We start from the raw sequence: 22525 nt of genomic DNA on the forward strand, positions 1-22525 counted from the left end.
TTTCAAATGAGAAAATTCCACATCCAGTTCCACATCATAGTCCTCAGAATGCATCAGTGGGAAAAAGGAAAATGTAGATTACTATGTAAATTTTCTATAATTTGTTTTAAAAGAAGCAGGAGAGTAACAGGTATACACACTTACTTATATACACATAAAATAACTCAGGAGGGCTAGGGGTGAAGATCCGTGGAAAAACACATGCCTAGGGGTAGGAATGTGGCCTAGTGGTCAAGTGCTCACCTCCTATACGTGAAGCCCTGGGTTCGATTCCTCAGCACCACATATATAGAAAACGCTGGAAGTGGTGCTGTGGCTCAAGTGGCAGAGTGTTAGCCTTGAGCAAAAGAAGCCAGGGACAGTGCTCAGGCCCTGAGTTCAAGCCCCAGGACTGGCAAAAAAACAAAACCAAACAAAAAACACATGCTTAATAAGCATAAGGCCTAGGATCAATCGCCTGTATCTCCCTCCCACCCGACCCACCCAAAAAAAGAGAACCTTGGGACAGTAAGACACAGATAACATCGATTGCCTATGGGAATGAAGACTGGATGGCTTTGTCACACTTCTGTAAAATTGAACCGTTAATGACGATGACAACATATCTCACAACTCATTTCCTGGGCAAGCTGCAAAATCACAATTCCAACCACCTAAAACAAACTGAGCTCCCTTCCGTGATCTCATTCAATCAAGTGACTAAAGATAATTTATTCCTTCTAGTCAAACTTCCTGAACTGTTAATTATGTGTCTGTACACTGTGCCTTTCCACACTGAAGATTATTTATAACTCTTAAAACTTATTGTTTTAGAACTCTACTTCAATCCTCAGACCACACCATCAAAACCTTCACATTTCCTATCTTAAGGGCATCCTGGGAATCCATTCCAATGCTGACTCCTCTGAACCACATACTAAGTTTGGCCTCTTAATCACTCAAGATCACCACAGTATCCAGGCAGCTCACTTGCCTGAATTTCAAGGCCAAAGGTAGGTGGCTCATGCTCCTCTAATCCTAGCTATCAGGAGGCTAGGATTCTGAGCTCAAAAGATCAAAAGATCCGGTTCAAAGCCAGCCCTGGTAGAAAAATCCAAGACTTGTATCTCTAATTAACTAGCAAAAAGCCAGAAGTGGATGTGTGGTTCAAATGGCAGAGAACCAGCCTTGAGTAAAAAAGCTAAGCAATAGGACAAGGCCTTGAGTTCAAGACCCGGTACCCATACCCTACCCCCCAAAATTAGGTATCTATAAGGAAGTACACCTCCTCCCACACACACACACCTATTTAGTTAAATAAATGTTCACTAATTTGTCAGAAGAAAAAATCCGCCCAAATATCAGAATAATTCTTACACAGGAGTAAATAAAATTGACCCCCCCAAGCAACACTCTTCCAAATGACCTTTTTAAATTATACCCCTTTAACATGCCTTTAGTCACATTGGGGAAAGAGATCGAGACCTGTATCACTGCTTCCAACTGCTGCTAAGTCTTCCTACATTCTCGCTCCCTCTGGTAAGCAGGTTATTTTTGGACCTTGCCTATGAAGCAGCACTTTGTTGACCAAGAACTGCATCTGAATATTCCTTTCACATTCAACCTTGGTCCTGGCTTTCTGGCACAGAGCTCCAAAACCTCAATGGAATACATAATGAAATGCTGGGTTACTTTAGGGCAAGAAGGTTAAGCCTACAAAAGCTTTCTAATTGGGAAATCTCTTCCATGAAAGCATATAGAAACTTGCTGACTGGTTTTTTTCCCCCTTTCTACTGTTCCAATAAGGATCTGCTTTCTTTGGAGCAAATCAAATACAAAAATCCAGCCCCCTAGCAAAGCTCAAATACAGACAGGTGTTTGGTAAACACAGAAAATTTGAAAAGGAACAAGTCAACAGAAGATAACATCTACTAGCAAGTTGCTTATTGGTGGTACTGGAACAGTTAACTGCCTAAACATCTGAATGGAGAAAAATTAAAAATGTAACGGAGAGAAAAGTAAGCCCATTTTCTACCCACAGAAAACTTGCAGAAGAAGAATCCATGTAATTCACTAGCCCAGCCACACAAAAACCCTTTATTGCAGAGCTATTTTCAGTGGCACTTAATTCCAGGGTGGAGACTAAGGGTCCCAAACAAACCTATTTGAGTTATTTTTCTCCTTTAATAATTCTAAAGTCCATAGTTTGACTTATTAGTCTGAAAGAGCTTGCTGAAACTTGTTATTTATTTTTTAAAAGAAAAATGGCTAACTATGAGAAAATATACTTGTACGTCTGTACTGGTTCAGAATTAATAGTTGCATTGAAATGTACTAGAACATTCCAATCAAAAATAAAATAGGGATTTCTATCACAATAAGTATGCCTGTTCTCCTGCCCTGTGTCTCCCTGAGCTTTAGGAGAGATCTCTGTTCCAAACTCCTCTAATACAAACTCTGAAGTTGGTTCCTGCATGAGAAAGACCTTACAGAAAAATCCCAAGTCCTGCTTCAGAGTTTATGAAATTCTAATGCTTTAGGGAGAGGAGGAGGCCACATCAAAGAAGAAGAAAATGACTGCTCAGCAACGTGACCTGCAGCTCATGACAGTGTCAGGACAATGAATCAGTGCAGTACCGAATACCCCGGGGAAGGGCCGGTGTCACACACAGGGCGGGAAATCAAGGTCACTACGCTGAGTTCTATGTAATAACACTTTTTAAGTAATACCTGTTGGACCATCTGCTTTGCCAGCAATAGAATGCCAACATAATTATCTTGATACCTTTCCTGGCATCTTCTCTCTCTATATTCTTCACTTAAAAATTATGAGAAAAATGTTTTTCTAGCAATTTGAAAAGTTATGTGTTTTTTTTTAAACAAAGGAAATCGAATCAAAACTAAAATATGCGGGGCTGGGGATATGGCCTAGTGGCAAGAGTGCTTGCCTCGTATACATGAGGCCCTGGGTTCGATTCCCCAGCACCACATATACAGAAAATGGCCAGAAGTGGCGCTGTGGCTCAAGAGGAAGAATGCTAGCCTTGAGCGGGAAGAAACCAGGGACAGTGCTCAGGCCCTGAGTCCAAGGCCCAGGACTGGCCAAAAAAATAAATAAATAAAAAATAAAAAAAAAACCTAAAATATGCTATAAAGAAACTCTTCGAGGGCTGGGGATATGGCCTAGTGGCAAGAGAGCTTGCCTCATGTACATGAGGCCCTGGGTTCAATTCCCCAGCACCACATATACAGAAAACGGCCAGAAGTGGCGCTGTGGCTCAGGTGGCAGAGTGCTAGCCTTGAGCGGGAAGAAGCCAGGGACAGTGCTCAGGCCCTGAGTCCAAGGCCCAGGACTGGCCAAAAAAAAAAAAAAAAATTTTTAAATTCTTAAAATCTGCTAATAGGATACTTTTTTCAGTGATATGAGGTCTGGACTCAGGGCCTCCTGCTTGCTAGACAGGTATATTCTACCACTTGTGTCATGCCCTGAAGACCCTAAGGTACTACTCTTTGATAGATACCATAACCACCACCCCCCAATCATTTCTGTGGTACAGGCTGACTCTCAGAATTGACTACATGTTCAATCAGTAAGTTAAGTATGTGTCTCCTATGATATGTAGCAAGAAGGGAGATTATCATATGGTGACCTAGTCATTCCAATTGTAGTAAATTATTCTATACAATTTCTGAAAAAATGAAAAGTCAGCTTCAAAAGCAGACCCCCAACACTATAAATATGATGGGAAAAAAAGAATTCATAACTTTTGGCAACTAACTCAGGTCCAATAAAGCTCTCGTATTTTCTTTTAAACAAATCTGACCTGAAAGTCATATAAATAGTAAATAGTACAATAACAAATAGATTGAATAAGAAATTAGTATTTCCTTGGGCTAGTCCCAAGTGTACAAATATAAATGTTCAGAAATATTAACTAATGTATAGTTTACAATAAAATTTTAAGGGCTGGGAATATGGCCTAGTGGCAAGAGTGCTTGCCTCCTACACATGAAGCTCTGGGTTCGATTCCCCAGCACCACATATATGGAAAATGGCCAGAAGGGGCGCTGTGGTTCAGGTGGCAGAGTGCTAGCCTTGAGTGGGAAGAAGCCAGGGACAGTGCTCAGGCCCTGAGTCCAAGGCCCAGGACTGGCCAAAAAAAAAAAAATTTTTTTTTAATTCTTAAAATCTGCTAATAGGATACTTTTTTTCAGTGATATGAGGTCTGAACTCAGGGCCTCCTGCTTGCTAGACAGGTATATTCTACCACTTGCGTATGCCCTGAAGACCCTAAGGTACTACTCTTACAGTTTTATACTCATATGAATTTAATAAATTATATCATACTCTAAAGGTAGAGAATGATTGAGACAGGGCAAAAATGTACTACATGGAAGAATGTTGGAGATATTTTATGAAGTACAAAACAAGTAGCACACTGGTTATATGGTATGACCTCCCTAATAAAAATATCTGGCTGTAATGTGCGTGTGCACGCACACACATGTGCATGCACACGCATGTGTATGGGCAGTATTAAAGATTGAACCCCGGGCCATGCATATATGCTAGACAAGCACTCAACCACATGAGCTACACTCCCAGCCCTTTCACTTTTGCTTTTGAAAATGAGTCCCATGGCCTTCAACTGTAATCCTCCTGCCACAGCCTCATACCCAGCATATTTATAAAACACTAACATGTTTTCTGGATAGAGGGAATTAGCACTTTGTGACATATTTTGTAAAGTTTGATTATTTTATGAGATACCTGTATCAGATAGCTAGACAATGTCCTGGGAAAGAAAGAAGTGTGTGAAAACAGAAGACAGGTACAAAATGAGCACATAGGAAAATAACTATGCCCATATCATTTCAGAGTTAGAATAACTGTACAAATTAATAAATTAGAGAATCAAATTTGATCAGTTTTGTACAGCATTCAAAACTAAGAAGACAATCCACACAGAAGGGGAAAAATATTTGTAACTCATGAATCTGACAAGGAACCCATATTAAGAACAGATGGCAAGGTGGAAGATGAATTTAAGTAACAGCAACTAACCGGAAGGCAGTTTTCAAATTTTAATACTACTCCAAAAGTAGATTGTTGGCCTAAAACAGCTAAGAACCCAAAATGGTTAATTAGCATTGATCCACTCAAAGGTAGTGAATGAGTCTACCCTTTCTGGAGCACCTTTAAAGCAGGGCACTGGATGGAGCTGGGGACAGAGGGAGGAAGAAAGAAGAGGAGGCAAGGGCTAAAATCACAGGCCATTCTTCTAATGTCAGAGGCCAATAACGCATAATATGCTTCAAGGATGTTATTTTCTTCCCAAGGATTGTAAAACCCTTTAAGATATGCTAAAGTACCATCCCAACATTTAACTGCCTCCAAGAATTACTACATATCTAGAAGTCGTTTATTCTGCAGTTGACTTGGACACAAGATCATGGTCAGAATACAGCTGGACCACAGGCCAAGGAACTAGAATAACAATATCACTGTTGATGCAGGAATGGAGAGAAAGCCAAGGACACATAATCACTAAAAACATTACTTTGAGGGTTTAAAAAATGAGTGACTGAAAACCTTATCCATTGTCAGAATACTGCTTATGCAACATGAGAACATTTTGACAGAAGCAAAGGACAACAGGAGGCAGGAAGCAAAGACAGAAGTAAGAAATCCTGCAGGTGCCCAACTAATCTTAATAAAAAACATACAGCGCTGCTCCTGTCTTCCACAATAAAAACAATTCTGTTTCTCATGGCATCTGAAGCAAGATTTCTTCTGCCAAAAACAGAAGAACTTACTACATGAAAATGTCAGCTTCTTCCATGGAACACTACACTGGCAGTGAACAGATACAAACTTCTAAACTAGAGAGTTTAGACTGTTTCCTCACTAAGCTCTTAATACCACTGAATTTTATCAAATTCAATTCATACAAACCCTAATATGAATGGACAAAATGCCATATATATTATAAATACTACAAAAGTATATAAAAACACCTATGTGGAGGGTGCTGGTGGCTCACGCCTGTAATCCTAGCTACTCAGGAGGATCATGGTTCAAAGCCAGCCTGGGCAGGAAAGTCTATGAGATCCTTATCTCTAATTAACCACCAGAAAACTGGAAGTGGCACTGTGGCTCAAAGTGGTAGAAACCTAGTTTTGAGCAAAAAAGCTCAGAGACAGCACCCAGGCCCTGAGGTCAAGCCCCACAACTGGCAAAATACATATACATGTGCCCACGCGCCCACGCGTGCGCGCACATACACACAAGTTTATAGATTTTGCTTGTATCTTGATTCAAAACAAGTGATCAGGGGCTGGGGATATGGCCTAGTGGCAAGAGCGCTTGCCTCATATACTCAAAGCCCTGGGTTCGATTCCTCAGCACCACATATACAGAAAATGGCCAGAAGTGGCGCTGTGACTCAAGTGGCAGAGCAAAAAGAAGCCAGGGACAGTGCTCAGGCCCTGAGTCCAAGGCCCAGGACTGGCAAAAAAAAAAAAAAAAAAAAAAAAAAAGTGATCAAAAACATCACAGAAACTGAAGCCCTACATGGTAGCACACATTAATAATCCCTCACTTAGGAGATGGAAGTAGGAGAACCCAGCTTCCAGGTGATCTGAGTTACACAGCAAAACTTTTTCTACCACTCCCCTCCAAAAAAGAACAATTTTTTAAAGAGCCAGAGAAGGGGCCAGAAGCATGGCTCAGTTGGTAGAGGCCTAGCCAATGAGTAAAAGTGAAGTGGCAGGTAACAAGTTCAAGTCCCAATCTTGGACCAAGAAAAGAGAAAGAAAAGGGCTCAGATAGTCATCCTATCTCTCATCAACCTTTCTTCTCTTCCCTTCAGCAATTTCTCCAGTGTAGAAATTGTGTCCCCTGTGAAAGATAAGAAGAAAATAATGCTCCACAAAAACAAGTCAAAGGTCAGATACATACTTATTCTTTTCTTTCCTCTTGCAGTTTTGGCTCAGGGAAAAAACGGAGTAGGCAATTGTATGAACCCACTTCTGCCCTGTACCGTACCTATGGCAGTAGGCTTAGAAGCAAAGTAGTGACTTAAAAGCCTCCACCCCCATACCAACCCAGGCAGAAGGGGAGACAGATAAGACAGCCTGTGCACTGGCTGTGCAACTGGCTTCTTACACACTGCTGTGGAGGCAAACTGCTGCAATCTTTCTGGAAAGCAATGTGGCAATACACATATCAGGTGTCTTGCAAGCATGTGTTCCCTCTGGCCCAGTAATCTCACTTACCACAATCTACCCAGAGCAGAAAATCAGAAACACGTCAGACACACAGACAAAATAGTTATCATAGTGAACTTGTAAAGTAAAAATAAATGAACAAATAAGAAAAATCTTAAATCTTGGAAAAGGTTCTAAAATTAACATTAAGACTGTCATGGAAAGTTATATATCCATTAAAACTGATACATATTAATCTTCTCAAGTGATGAGAATAATCAAAGGGGAAGGGATAAAACAGTGTATCAATAGAATCCTATTTAAAAACGTATACACTGTAGTTAAGTATTTCACAGTATCAATAATTACTACCTCTGAGTGGCAAGATGATAGGTGACCTGTTTCTCCTTTTTTTTTTTTAATCGGTACTAGGATTTTGAAGTCAGAACCTTGCACCTACAAGCCTGATAGTCCAGCCATACCTTGAGTTCTGCTTTTTGCTGGTTATTTTTTGGAGGTGGAATACAGAAAATGTTTTGCCCAGCTGGCAAGAAACCTCAATTCTCCAGATCTCAGCTTTCTAAGTAGCTAGGTATGAGATGCCAGCACCCGGCCTCTTGTTTCAACTTAATTTCTGAATTTTCCCAAAGGTTCTTTTCTTTTCTTTTCTTTTCTTTTCCTGCCTGTACTCAGGGATTCATGCTTCCCAGGCAGACCCTCTACTGTTTAAGCCACATTTCCAGCCCAAAGTTTCCCAGTTTTTCTATAAGTAAAATGTTACTTTTATAATCAGGAGCTGGGAATGTGGTTCAGTGGTAGAGTGCTTGCCTAGGATGCATGCCCAGATTTGATTCCTCAGCACCACATAAACAGAACAAGCCAGAAGTGGCCCGTGGCTCAAGTGGCAGAGTGCTAGCATTAAGCAAAAAGAAGCTCAGGGACAGTGCCCAGGCCCTGAGTTCAAGCCCCAGAACTGACCAAAAAAAAAAAAAAAGTTACTTTTAAAATCAGAAGAGGGGGAAAGTGGTAAAAGGAGACAGTAAAAATAGATTGTGTTCTTGCAGTAAAAGATTTTATTATTATGCTTAACACCTTGTCTTCTTTCCACTATTTGGTGGAAGCTACAAGCATTTGACTGTTCCTTTAACTTAACCCCTTGTCTGCCCTGACAAGAATAAAGCCTAGGGGCTGGGGATATGGCCTAGTGGCAAGAGTGCTTGCCTCGTATACATGAGGCCCTGGGTTCGATTCCCCAGCACCACATATACAGAAAACGGCCAGAAGTGGTGCTGTGGCTGAAGTGGCAGAGTGCTAGCCTTGAGCAAAAGGAAGCCAGGGACAGTGCTCAGGCCCTGATTCCAAGGCCCAAGACTGGCCAAAAAAATAAATAAATACATAAATAAAGCCTATCTTCTAGTATCAGCAGTTATGTTTTACATTGATATGACATAGCAAATACATGCTGAATTACTGAATTAAAAGTAAAAATCCACTGGCACATGTAAGAACCAATGAAAAGTAACTCATTAAGATTACTGGCCAGCCATGCACTGGTAGCTCATGCCTGTCATCCTAGCTACTCAGAAGGATGAGATCTAAGGATCAAGGTTCAAAGCCAGCCTGGGCAGGAAGAATCCCTGAGACTCTTATCTCCAATCAACTACAAAAAGGCAGAAATGGAGCTGTGACTCAACCTTGAGCACAAAAGCTCAGGGACAGTGCTCAGGCCTTGAGTTCAAGCCCAGGACCAGAACCAAAAAAAACAAAGCAAAACAACAACAACAACAAAAATACTGGTCAATAATAGAAAATTTTGTGTTTTGGTTTTCACCTTTTTCTATTTAATCAGATCACTTGGTACACAGAAAAGAGAACGAAGCAACTCAACAAGTAGTGAAAAGTTATTTCAGGACAAGCCAGTATAGCCTGACAGTCTCACAGACCTCCAAAGGAAGAAAGGTTCCTAGGCAGAAGAGGGGAAGTGGAGCATGAGCTCAGCACACTAACTACATTAGCCCAAGGAAAGCAATGCAGGGGAAGAACCTGCCATTTGAAGCAGGGGACTTTGGGGGCTGGGGATTTAGCTCAGTGGCACAGCACTTGCCTAGCATGCCCAATTCCCTGAGTTCAAGCCCTTATGGGAAGGGGCGGGGGGGGGGGGAGGGTAAGTAGCAAATTTCTGCCAGGCATAGGGGTACCTGCTTATACGCCTAGCACTCAGGAGACAGAAGCAAGAGAATGATGAGTTTAAGACCAGCAAAGACTACACAGGGAAATCCTATCTCAAAAACAAAGACAAAAACAAAAAAAAATAAGCCTAAGATAAGCATTAAGTATCCACTTAATGCATATGAAGTTATACTAACAGTTTATTTCATTGCATTAAGCTATTATACTGCACCATCCTATCAAGCAATAGAAATTATTTTTTTAATTTGAAGGAAAATGATTTGTACAGATTTCAAGTATGTCCAAGTCTTTCCAGGAAATAAATGGCATATAGCATTTAGTTATCTGGAGAAATCTTTAATAACTGTTTAGAGACAAAATTAAGGCACTATGTGGGAAAGACAATAGGAGTGAAGGTAAGATGACGATTTCACTGATACTCCTTTGTTGTACTTTTTGAATTTTGTGTAATATGTCATCTATTTCTATTTCAAAAGCATTTAAAATCAAGTTTTTATTCCAAAAAAAAATTTAGTCTCAAGAAATGTGGTTAGGGCTAGATGTGGAAGAACACACATAGAATCCTAGCATTCAGGTAGGCAGAAGTAGGAAGACTGAAATTTGAGGCCAGCCTAGGCAAAAAGTTATCACACACACACACACACATACACACACACACACACCAACAACCCACAAGCCAAGAGTGGTGGGATATACCTAAAGAGCAAAGATAATAAGAATGCAACCTAAGGACAGGAGTGGACAGAAGCAAAAGACCCCAGGTGAAAAAGAACTAAAGCAAACAGAGCTGGAGACATGGGTCAAGTGGTACAGTACTTGTGCAAGTGCAAAGTGCAAAAAGGTCTTGCATTCAATTCTCAGTGTCACAAAAAAGAAAGACAGGGGCTGAGAATGTGGCCTAATGGTAGAATGCTTGCCTAGCACGACGCATGAAGCCTTGGGTTCAATTCCTCAGCACCACATATACAGAAAAAGTAGGAAGTGGCGCTTGTGGCTCAAGTGGTAGTGCTTAGCCTTGAGCAAAAAAAAAAAAAAAAGCCAGGGACAGTGCTCAGGCCCTGAATTCAAGCCCCAGGACTGGCAAAAAGAAGAAGAAGAAGATCAAAAGAAACCCAGAATGGGAGAAAAAGAAAGAAATATGAAATGTGGATGGCTAACTTGTCACTTTTCATTCTTCTAGCCATGACTGGAAGAAAGCATACTGCTGGGAAGTAAGCATTAGAACTGAAACAAAACTTCCTAATCAAAACCTACATTTAGTTTTAAATAACTGGCAAAAATATCCAACTGAGTGGCTCAGCCCACACAAACAAACTTAAGCAGGCAAGAGGTTTGCTTCTCCTTCCTAATCAGTTTCTGGGAAATAGAGCTAAGTATTCACAATTCCACTCCCTCTTTGAAAAGCCAAATCTGATCAGTGATAGTAACTGCTTGTATGCAGATCACACACCTGCGGAACAGAAATATGTTCCTCACATAACTTCATGATGGCTCATCCATCAGTTCTGTAGTTTGTGGGACTGTACTCTAAGTAGCTCCAAAAGGAGGCCTGCCAAGCAAATTCAGCCTAGTCTGCCACAGCTTCTCAAAAACAAAGCCTAGACCATGTAATGATTTATTATATAAGGACAAAGGCCCAAGAAATAGGACATAAATCTCATCCCCTGAATGTTATTGATCTTCCACAGGACACTAACTATACTACCACACCAGTAAAGGGTCAAGTTACTCAATATTAGGAGGGGCCAGGGACTCACCTGACAGGTGAGGTCAGAACAGACACTAGCACCAAACCAAGAACAATAAACCAGGTGATGATGGGTCATGCCTATCATCCTAGCTACCTGGAAGGTGAAAATCTGAAGATTGAGGTTCAAAACCAACCCAGGAAGAAAAGTCTATGATACTCTTATCTCCACTTAACCATCAAAAACCTGGAAGTGAGCTGTGACTCAAACGCTTGAGTGCTAGCCTTAAGCTTAAAAAAAAAATGCTCAGGTCCTGAGTTCAAGCTTTAGAAAGAGCAGAAGGGAAGGCAGAAGCAGCTTTCAACTATACGGTTCCAAGACTTTCTGAAACATAAATCAGGTGGTATCAGTGCTCTGATCTTATGTCAATCCTGTTTCATATCCAATTCCAAGAGTGGCCCATAAAGGCCTATGTGACCCAGCCTCTTTCTATCTAGCTAGCTGACCTCAATCTTAACCATCCTGCTCCACGTTCACAAGATGGGGACACAGAACCTTAGATGATTAGTTCTTTTCTGCCACCCCACCCCACGCCAGGAGGCCTTTGCACTTGCCATACCTTCTGCACAGAATGTTCTGTCTTCCAAAACTTTACATACTAGCTTTTTGCTCCTAGTTCAACACCACCACCCTGCCCATGGCTTTTCCTGACCACTCCATCTACAGCACCTACCCCTGATGGCCTCCACCCAAGCATTTTCTTCATATTCCTCATCACTACACAAGTCTGGGTTGGGATGGGTTGGATATTTTTATACATCTCGTGCGCCTACATCTATGAGAAAGCATGCTCCAGAAAGGCTGTACTTTTTGTTTCTCTTCTTCACTGGTGTGATCCAGAGCCTAGACTAGAATCTGACCCCTAAAAAAACTGCATTCAAGGGCTGGGAATGTGGCTTAGTGGTAGAGTGCTTGCCTAGCATGTACCAAGCCCTGGGTTCCATTCCTCAGCACCACATAAACAGAAAAGGCTGGAAATGGCGCTGTGGGTCAAGTGATAGAATGCTATAGCCTTGAGCAAAAGAGCTCAGGGACAGTGCTCAGGCCCCGAGTTCAAGCCCCAGGACTGGGGAGAAAAAAACCTGCATTCAATAAATATGTTCTGAATGAATGAATGAACAAATGAATGAATGAATGAGGGAGAGGCTCTATCTCATAACAGAAGTGTCTTAGGTGTTTTTACAATCTGGACACTGGGGAGTAGAGAACATTTTTCTCTTCAAAGCATTCATCTTATTTCCTCTTATGCCATGATCTAGAAAACATTAGCCAGATTGATGCCTGGAAAATGAAAACAACACTTCTGGCACAGAAATAACTAGTCTGGGCACCCCTGGCTTGAGCCAGATCTATGACTTTCTAGGGAGCTGGCACCAAAATCAGAATGCTAAAATAAACATCTTTGATGTGCAAAGTAGAATACTGATATTTTGACTCTGGAGAGACTAGTTAACACTAATCAGTCTCAACTCTTCACAGAATTTCCACAGCTAGCAACCCCAACATGACTATATCAAAATGAGCTTAGTCATCTCTCAACAGCCACTTCTAGACTATCTTCCCTAATGTATCTCATACAAATGTTGCTTTCAATTTCTTTTTGACGTAACTCTTTCTACCACTTACCAATGAATCTTGTTTCCAGCTTTTTAAATAAAGGGCACAAGCACCACCTCATCTGCTTCATTGAACTTTCTTAAAAGTAAATATAAGGCTTTCGGCCCTCTTTGAGTTGTTCTCTTCATGAAATGGATTTGCAGGAAAACACGCACACACGTCCTTGCTGCTCAGTCTTTGGAATGGGGTCACAGGGGCAAAGTGTTTTCTCTGTGTAACATTTGAAGTTAAGAATCCTAGGGCTGGGGATATAGCCTAGTGGCAAGAGTGCCTGCCTCAGATACACGAGGCCCTAGGTTCGATTCCCCAGCACCACATATACAGAAAACGGCCAGAAGCGGCGCTGTGGCTCAAGTGGCGGAGTGGTAGCCTTGAGCAGGAAGAAGCCAGGGACAGCGCTCAGGCCCTGAGTCCAAGGCCCAGGACTGGCCAAAAAAAAAAAAAAAAAAAGAATCCTAAGCCAGGCACTGGTGGCTCACGTCTGTAATCTTAGCTACTCAGGAAGCTGAGATCTGAGGATTGCAGTTACAAGCCAGCCCATGCAAGAAACTCTTACCTCCAATTAATCACAGAAAGGGCAGGAAGTCAATCCTTGGCTCAAGTGGAAGAGTGCTAGCCTTGAGCAAAAAGGAGCTCAAGGACAGCAACCAAGGCCCAGGGTTCAAGCCCTACGACCAGCAAAAGAAAGAAAGAAGGAATCCTGATCTAGCTCAGAATGTGGCTCACTGGTAGAGTATTCGACTAGCATACGTAAGTCCCTGGGTTTGATCTCAACATTAAAAAATCTAAACGTGTCCTTCTAAGTAGCACAGCACACTGCGTAAAAACACAAATGTAGCTGAGCGCCTGTGGTTCACACCTGTAATCCTAAGCTACTCAGGAGGCTGAGATCTGAAGATCATGGTTGGAAGACAGCCCAGGCAAAGAAAGTATATGAGACTCTTATCTCAGTACTCAGTAGCTCAAGTGGTAGAGTGCTAACCTTGAGCAGAAGTTCAGGGGGCAAGGAATGTGGCTTAGTGGTAGAATGTTTGCCTAGCATGCATGAACTCCTGGGTTCAATTCCTTGGTACCATATATCAAAACATCAAAATATCAAAAATAAATACACAGTGGCGCTGTTGCTCCAGTGGTATAGCACTAGCCTTGAGCCAACCAAAAATATAAAATAAAATAAACAATTAATAAAAGGAAAAACCTATTACAAAAAGAAGCAGTAGTTCAGGGGCAATGGCCTGAGTTCAAGCTCCAAGACTGGCAACAACAACAACAACAACAACAAAAAAGTGTCTTGTTGTAATTTGTTTTTTGTTTCTATGTCCCCCACTATGACTGACCAAATGTTTCATCTTCTTGCCTCAGCTCCCCTAGGACTAGAATTACAGACATGGAACTCCACAATCAGCGGCCAATGTGTTAAGCTTATAGGAACATTTTAACATATTTTCCACCAAATTTAAGTGAATCTCCCAAGAAAAGTCTGCATGCAAACCAATTGTTCCATTATAAATGTGACATAAAATTAGTTACAATGAAAACTGAGCCTGGTATGTAACACTCAGGAGGTTGAGACAGAAGTATTCTGAGGCTAGCCTGGGCTATATATAATGAGATGCTGTCAAAAACATGAAGAAGACTAGGGGAAGGCAAAGGAAAGGGTGACATTGTCCTAAAGAAGAAATATACTCATTACCTGACTTATGAAATGGCAACCCTTCTATACAACACCTTGAAATGGTAACCCTTCTATACAACACTTTAATAATAATAAAATTATGTTTTTAATGAAGGAGGAGGAGGAGAAACATAGAGGAAAGGAGGATTAATTTTGAGCCCAAAGTAAAAGCCAGTGCCAATTTTCATTGGACAACTCTCAAAAATGTTATTTAAAAAAGTCAGGGGCAGTCAGCCTAGTGGCAAGAGTGCTTGCCTCATATACATGAAGCCCTGGGTTCTATTCCTCAGCACCACATATATAGAAAATGGCCAGAAGTGGCGCTGTGGCTCAAGTGGCAGAGTGCTAGCCTTGAGCAAAAAAGAAGCCAGGGACAGTGCTCAGGCCCTAAGTTCAAGGCCCAGGACTGGCAAAAAATAAAATAAAATAAAATAATGAAAGCCACGCACCAGTGGCTCACACCTATAATCCTAGCTACTCAGGAGGCTGAGATCTGAGAATTGTGGTTCAAAGCCAGCCAGGGCAGGAAAGTCCATGAGACCCTTATCTCCAATTAACCACCAGAAAACCAGAAGTGGCACTGTGGCTCAAGTGGTTAAGCACTAGCCTTGTGCTGAAGAAATCAGGGACAATGGCCAGGCCCTGAGTTCAAGCCCCACAACTGACCAAAAAAGAAAAGCTTAATGAAAAGATGTTTTAAAATGACAATTTCATGATACCAGCCATCCCATAGGAATTAGTCCCGATATCTCAAAGTAGCATCTGAAATAGGAGAAAATTGTTCATTTTTGTTGTGGGTTTTTTTTTCCACATGAAAACACATCAGGACTGCTTCCACCTTACATAAAACCAGTCATATGCAGTCATATTCTCTTCCCAAGGGTATATTTAAATGGAGCCTGTGTCTTGATTCATCTTGGTTACACCTGATGGTGCTGGCGATGAGAACGATGACACTTACTACATGCTTACTATGTGCCAAGCACTGAGCTGGCAACCTGACACACACTGTCTTACCTAACTTTACAATACTCTAACCGGTGAGGTCAGTACTGACTGCCATCCACCCATTTTACAGGTGCGGAAACCCAAGTAGAATGTCAGTAAGCAACTTCTCACAAGCCCAAATCATCCCACTTTAGTAAGCAGCAGAGGATTCAAACAAGTTGGTCTTACCCACAGCCGAAGCTCTTACCCCACACCTCAAATAGGCAAGTGATTTGTATTTGCTGACATCACAGTTTCAAACTATTTGGCCACTGGCAGGGTGCCAGTGGTTCTGGTTTGTAATCCTAATTCCTCAAGAGGCTGAGATCTTGGGGATCATAGTTCAAAGCCAGCATGGGCAGACAAATCCCCAAAAGTCTTCTTCCCAATTAACTAGCAAAAAGCCAAAAGTGGAGGTATAGCTCAAGTGGTAGAATACCAGCACTAAGCAAAGAAGCTAAGCAAGAGCACAAGGACCCTGAGTTCATACTCTAGCACAAGCAAGCAAACAAGCAAGCGCAAGCGTGCGCACACACACACAAAATTGGCCAAAGGCTTTTTAGTCACATATACTTGCTTAAACTTATGTAAAATAAATTTCCTTTTTATTCCTATTAGTCCAGCTAGTTTGAAGGTATAGTTAGGCATAGGAAACTGTAAGCCACCTGAGAGCAGGAAACTTTTTTTTAAAATCCCGTTGCCGCCTTATAATGTTCTAACAAAAGAACAGAGAATCTTAGGCAAGGTTCCTAAAAAAGGGAGGGGGGAATCAATACAGGTAGGACAAACACAGGGGGAGCTATGGAGCAAAGAATGAGCACAGCACATCACTGATGGACACTTGCTCCTGTGAACGGCTCTAACATCAAGTCTGAGCTCATGAAGCCAAGCTGCAAAAGTACCCAAACCAAACAGGAAGTCACTTCCTTTCTCTACTGACCTATTCATCCCAGGGTCCCTACACTGGGATGTTTAAGAGTTAACAGAAATTGGGGAAGGGCCAGCTTCACCACTTCTTGTTGGGTGAAATACAGTAGCTTAGCCAATAAATGAAAGAAGTTCATGTAAGAACGTTGTATAAGAAAAGATGGTCATAAATATTTCCCAAAAGTTCAGAAAATACCTATTACCTAACCTCTTTCAGCCAACACACATCATCTGAATTACCTGAGTCAAATGTTTATACAGTTACATTTTTTAAAGGCCCCCCCCCTCCCGCTGGGAATGTGGCTTAGTGGTAGAGTGCTAGCCTAGCATGCATGAAGCCCTGGGTTCAATTCCTCAGCACCACATAAACAGAAAAAGCCAGAAGTTGCCCTGGGGCTCAAGTGGTAGAGTGCTAGCCTTGAGCAAAAAGAAGCTCAGGGACAGTGGCCAGGCCCTGAGTTCAAGCCTCAGGACTGCCAAAAAACAAAAAACAAAAAACCATTAGGTGGCCTAAAAGGGGGGGGGGGGGGCAGGGAAGAGATCACATACCACATACCTCTAAAAGACAAAAACTATTACATTGTAGAAAACAATGAAAAAGAAGTAACTCTTTGCTTCCATCTGACCTGACTGCAGAAGATAAATGCTGCAGTGTAAAGGGAGGAAAAAAAATCTCCGTACCTGAATAACAGAAGCAGCATCCTCTGCAACTTCTGTACCTAGGCACCTTCCCCGCCATTATGTAACCAAACCATGGCCTGACTAGGCCATCGTTCTCTATGTCAACAGCTGCTGGGCACATCTAAGCTGTCAGCAGTTGAGCACCCCTTCCAGATCATGGTTCTCCCAGAGCACATGACAGCTTCTTGTGAATCAAGCTTCACTCAAGTCCTCAGAGTAATGTAGGCCGGCAAAAGAGGGGCACTTGTAACTGTAACTAAGAAATTGCATACTGCTACAAAAACACAAATGAATGCTGGTGTGGTCTCTTCACACATGCAACTCATTGTCCAAGCCATTCAAGACTCATTCAAGACTGAATATTTCCATACATGGGAATTGCATAACTGCACACCACAAATGATCAAAGATAAAAACCAACATAAACAGTGACACCCGTTTATAAACAAGCCAATGGTTTAAATGCTGCAGTCCTAAAGGATACCAATGTCTCAGAGAAACACAAACACACACACACACACACACACACGAGGAAAATTAGAAAGCGGGCAGACCAGCCATAATTAGGCACTGCTCTGCTGACTATTGAAGATAGAAATTTCTCTTTTATATATAAAGCCAAGAGTCAACTGTTCACAATTACATTTACAAAAACATTCAACCTTGCCTGTAATAGATCTTTTAATCAATATTTTGGTATATCTAAGGACTGGAAGACTCAAAAATTTGTAAATCATAGGCACCAGGCAACCAATTAAGTCCATGGAGTCCATTCCCCAGAGTCAGAGCAAAGTAATCACAGAAGCACAAAGTGATTATTTAGAGAAGGGAAAGGAAAAACAAAAAGGGGGGGGGGTAATAACCCAAACCAAACAAGCAACTAGGCACATTATTTGTAAATTTGTTTGTTTTGGCTAATAGTAAGCAAGGCTGAAAATACTTAGTGGGGAGGGGGGGGAGTGAGAAGATGCACCAGAGTATTAAATTCTGCTTAGTCTCAACAAGGGTGTGAAACTGAGGGTGTCATTTGTCATTTGAAGACTTGAGGCCCACTGATAAAAGTGACCAGAAAGCTGAAAGGGGTCTTCAAAAGGAAGTGAAACTGCCCAGCCAATTGGCCACAGCCACCCAGGCGGCCACCCTGTGTAATCCCTTGACAGAGCAAGAGGCAGGGAAAGGAACTCAGGTGGCAAGGTAACAGAAGGTCTAGATAAGTCCCTGGCTTCTGAAAAGAACTGATTACCATAAAAGAAAAAAAAAAAAAAGAAGAAAAGGAAGAAGAAGGTAGGAGGTGATAACCCCAGGACTAGGCTGAGGGGAACTGGAAAAGAAGGCTTTGGTAGGAAGCAGCAGCACCGGCAAGGGTTCTCCCTCAGTGTGAGGGAGAACACAAACTGCAGTTTTACATAGAATGAATGACTAAATTAAAAGTACTCATTCAAGTGAGATGTCTGAGCGAAGAAAAACTAGGAGTCAAAAAGGACAGGAAGGTGTGGGGGGGGGGGGGTCGAGCAAAACTAAAGGATTCCTCTCTTTTTTCTAGTCCAATCCTCAAATGAAGAAGGCTACATATAAAATTGCACCCCAAATTTCCTTTAAAAAAAAAATAAGAAAGGAAGGAAAGAAGGAATTCTGTCTCTATCCATAGACGGTTTCCCAATTGACCTTGGCCAATTTCACTACTACAGCTCCTCAAATCCCTTGGGAACCGAAGGGCCCAAAGAGTGCGCGGTCCTCCGGCGAGGGGGCCCCTGGGTCCCAGGCCTGCCCCCCACCCCCCTCCTTCACCCCCGCGAGCCCACCCTGGGCTACCACACAGCCCACGCTTCCAGACCCTCCGATGACAACTAAAAATAACCGGTCACCCAGCGCTCCCGGACTCGTTAACCCTTGAGCAGCTAGTGCCACCGTGGAGCCCGCCCCCTCCACCACCTCCCCCCACTCCCCCACCCCGGGACCTCCGGCTCTCATCCCCTCCCCGGCCCCCTCCCACAAACACGCGCACAGCACCACATTCTCGCCTCGGTTGCCTCAGTGTCCCCTTCGGGCTCCCATTCGCACCCTCCATCCTTATCAGTCGTAGGTGATCAAATGCGGATTCCTATCTCGGTCATGAGGCGCCGGGTGCCCGGCGCCCGCTCCGTGCCCGGGGGACTGACTGACGTCCCGGGGACCTCCGAAGCCCCCCCAGTCCGGCCGCACCGCCGGCACCCCCCCCCCGCCCCCTGCTCCGGACCCCTGCCCTCCGTCCCCTCGGGGGTCTCGGACGTCCTCCGGGCTCCCCCGCTCCGATCGCCCCTCACGACCCTCGGACGCAGCCCGAGGAGCCCCTGCTCGAGCCCGCCGCTCGCCCGGCGCCGGGGTCCCCCCTGCGCCCCTCCGCTGTGGAGTTTCCCCTCTCCGCTCCCGGGTCCGCCGCGACCCCGGACGGCCCCCACCCCGCGCGCGCCGGGCTCCCCCCACCGCCTTCACCCGGGCCCCCAACGCTCTCCCTTCGGACGACCCCGCTGGCCGCCCCCCCCCCCCCCGGAGAGCCCCGGAGTGCGGAGGGTCGCGCAAGTGCCCCGGCCCCGCCGCCCGCCCCCCCCCCCCGGCGCGCCCGGGCTGCGCAGCGCCTCAGTCGGGGCCCCGGACGCCGGTACCTTGGCCTTGGTGACGAGGTGCGTGGCCCGCTTGACCACCGCGAAGTTGCCCTTGCCGATGGTGCGGTCGATCTCGTAGTAGCCGATGCGAGCGGGCATGGACCCGCGGGAGGCCGGGGCTGAGGGGCGCGGCGGGCCGGCCGCAGGGGGTCCCGCAGCGGGGGCAGCCGGGGGTCCCGGGGCGGGCGGAGGGAGCAAGCGGCCCGCCGGCCCGGCTCCCCCAGCTCCGGCCACGGCAGCCCCGCCAGCTCCGCTCGCCGCCGCCGCCGCCATCTTGTTGTGCAGTGAAACCTCCGGGGCCGCGGGGAGCCGACTGGGGGGGGGAGGGGGCAAAGGGGGGGCGGGAAAGGAGCGGGGGGGAGGGGGGAGCTGACGGACGTCACTCCGGGGGGCGGGGCTCCCGCGGCCGCCGGGCGCCCGGCGTCATGGCAACCGCGGGTCACGTGCCGACGCGCGTCACTGCCCGTCGCCATGGCAACGGTGACCTCACCGGAGAGCTCGACCTTCCCGAGTGGGTCCCTGCTCCTCAGGCGCCGGCCGGCTCCCGGGTGCCCCCCTCTGGGGAAGCGGGCTCGAGAAGCCCGGGGTGCCCGCGACTTCCAAGCCTTCCTGACGGAGTTGGGGGGACGTCGAGGGTGGTTGGGGTGGGGAGGGGGGAACCCCAAGCCGGGACGCTCGCCGTCCCCGGGCCGGTAGGATCCCCACGGTGACCTCTGCCCCAGTTCTGCAAACACCCAGCCTCCCTGGGAAAGGATTTCCTCATGACCGACGAGACCGGCCGCGTCCCACTCCAGCCCTTCGGGCCTCCCAGGCAGGAATCGCCACCGGACGGGGCGGCCGCAGCCCGGTGGCCGGGCGGAGGGGGGGGTGGGGGGGGCGGCGGCGGCGGGGGAGCCCGTCCGGCAAAATTCCTCCTCCTGACAAAACCCAGTGCCCGCGGCCGCGCCGAGCGAGCGCTCGGGAGAGGACGGGGAGCCCAGGGGTGACTGTGCAAGGGCGTGGAAAACATCCCGAGTAAGCCCCCAATCCAGTCACTGGGCCGGGGCGGGAGTGGGGGGGGGGTGAGGGCCGGGGAAAGCATGTCATCTTCCCTTCCCACCCCCCCTCACCCCCGAATCTGAACGGTTTCTATAGCTAGACGTCGGTCAGAGCCTCTGCACACTACTGCTGCTTGTGTAAGCCGGGTTAGGCTGTGGCGTGCGTTGATTGAGCCATGTCGTGTTGAAAGGTGAACACGCCATTAGGTAAGTAATTCACAAAATAAAAATCCCGTGCTTACTAATCATGATTCTACGAAAATATTAAAGGTGATCAAATGGACAGCGCCAGCAAATGCAGCCCGTGTCCTTTTCCCTCCCCTGTTATCCGACATTTCACACTCACCACTAGCTCCCAGACACCACCACCACCACCACCTACCCTTTAGTAGTACATAGAGCCATTTAACTTCTTTAGATGGGTATGGAGAGTGGAAAATTAGGCTACTGATGAGACAAGGCTTTGGTAAGGCTGGGAAGGGAAGAGGGAAGATTGCAAACACTCCTATGTTAAAATATTAGCCGTCAGTCTAGTCCTGGTCTCTCCGCACATGCCTGTGTGTCTCTTGATGGCAAAACTGTTTTGTCAGGTTACTGTATGCACTATGTTAAACACTGACACCCTAGCAGGGTGTTGGTGGTTCACACCTGTGATCCTAGCTATGCAAGAGGCTGAGATCTGAGGATCACAATTCAAAGTCAGCCTGGGCAGAAAAGTCTGTGAGACTCTTATTTCCAATAAACCACCAAAGAAGCTAGTAGAGCTATGTCTCAAGCAGTAGAGTGCTAGCATCGAGCAAAAGAAACCCAAGAGATAGAACCCAGGCCCTGAGTTCAAGCCCCGGGAGCAGCAAAAAAAAAAAAGGAAAGCAGAAAGAGAGGGGGAAAAGAAAGAAAAGCAAGGAAGAAAGAAAGGAAAGAGAAAAGAAAACTGACACCCAGAGCATTGTAACTCTGAGAATGGGAACACATGTTTACTCTCTGTCCAAAGGACATTTCCTAGTGCTGAGATTCCCCCATCTGACTATGAGTAATAGCTGGAACAAGGATGAAACAGAAGGGTCATTCCACAATTGTCTTAGATCAATTCCCTGGTGGCTAGTCCAGATTGCTAACACAATTAACAGTAATTGGCTCCTTTACAAGGGAATGAGGATGAGGATGAAGTGGACATTGCTCCTTGCACTAGCTAAACCTACACAACAACTGAGTTTGTTCAGTCCCAGAGCAATTACCGGGTGTGGTCGGCCTCTTAGCACTTCATGGCTCTCCTCTGCAGCTGGCAGGGAATGGAGCATTGGTGCTGGGCCTGAGAGCCCCAGTTTTATCATCTCAATGGAGGGATCAACAGAACCCTTGGCTGGCAGGCAAAGCAAAGCCCTGGAACAGCACTGATACGACTCTAATGAGTGATTGTACATTTAAGAGTGTCCTCCATTCACAGAGATAATTTCAACATCAAGTACAACTTGTTTGCTGTTGTCTTCTTAAGGACATCAAAGCCAACACTGCGAGGAATTAAAGACATGGAACCCATTCCCAAATAGAAGAGGCCTATCACCACAGTTCTCTAATAACAGGCAGAAAGTAGCCACATACTGTGTGCTGTGTCATTTGTGCTCTTGGCCTGTGTAAAGTGAGCCTGGAGATTATGTGTTCAGTTGTGGTTTGTGATTTGGATGAACACTTGGTGGAGGCTGTCCTGAAGAATCTTTAGTGAGGATACAGGAAGTGGGGAAGGGGTTCAATGAAGGAGATCATCAAGGAAAGAAAAAGAAACTAGATGCAGGTATGTAATAAAGAGTCAGCCAGATACCAGTGGCTCAAGCCTGT

General features: G+C 45.0%; 1 protein-coding gene across 5 annotated transcripts in view; it reads right to left on the minus strand.

Moving 5' to 3' along the window:
- The window catches only part of Sik3 (SIK family kinase 3), a 180470-nt gene extending 160525 nt beyond the window's left edge, over positions 1-19945 (minus strand). For all 5 annotated transcript variants that reach the window (XM_048343895.1, XM_048343893.1, XM_048343894.1 and 2 more), the window contains exon 1: positions 19656-19945. In XM_048343895.1, coding sequence (XP_048199852.1) covers positions 19656-19928 — 273 coding nt within the window. In that variant the 5' untranslated portion in view covers positions 19929-19945. The remainder of the gene's footprint in view (positions 1-19655) is intronic.
- Positions 19946-22525: the final 2580 nt, after the last annotated feature.

The sequence above is a fragment of the Perognathus longimembris genome, chromosome 3 (genome assembly GCF_023159225.1).
Source record: "Perognathus longimembris pacificus isolate PPM17 chromosome 3, ASM2315922v1, whole genome shotgun sequence".
NCBI classification, from domain to species: Eukaryota; Metazoa; Chordata; class Mammalia; order Rodentia; family Heteromyidae; genus Perognathus; species Perognathus longimembris.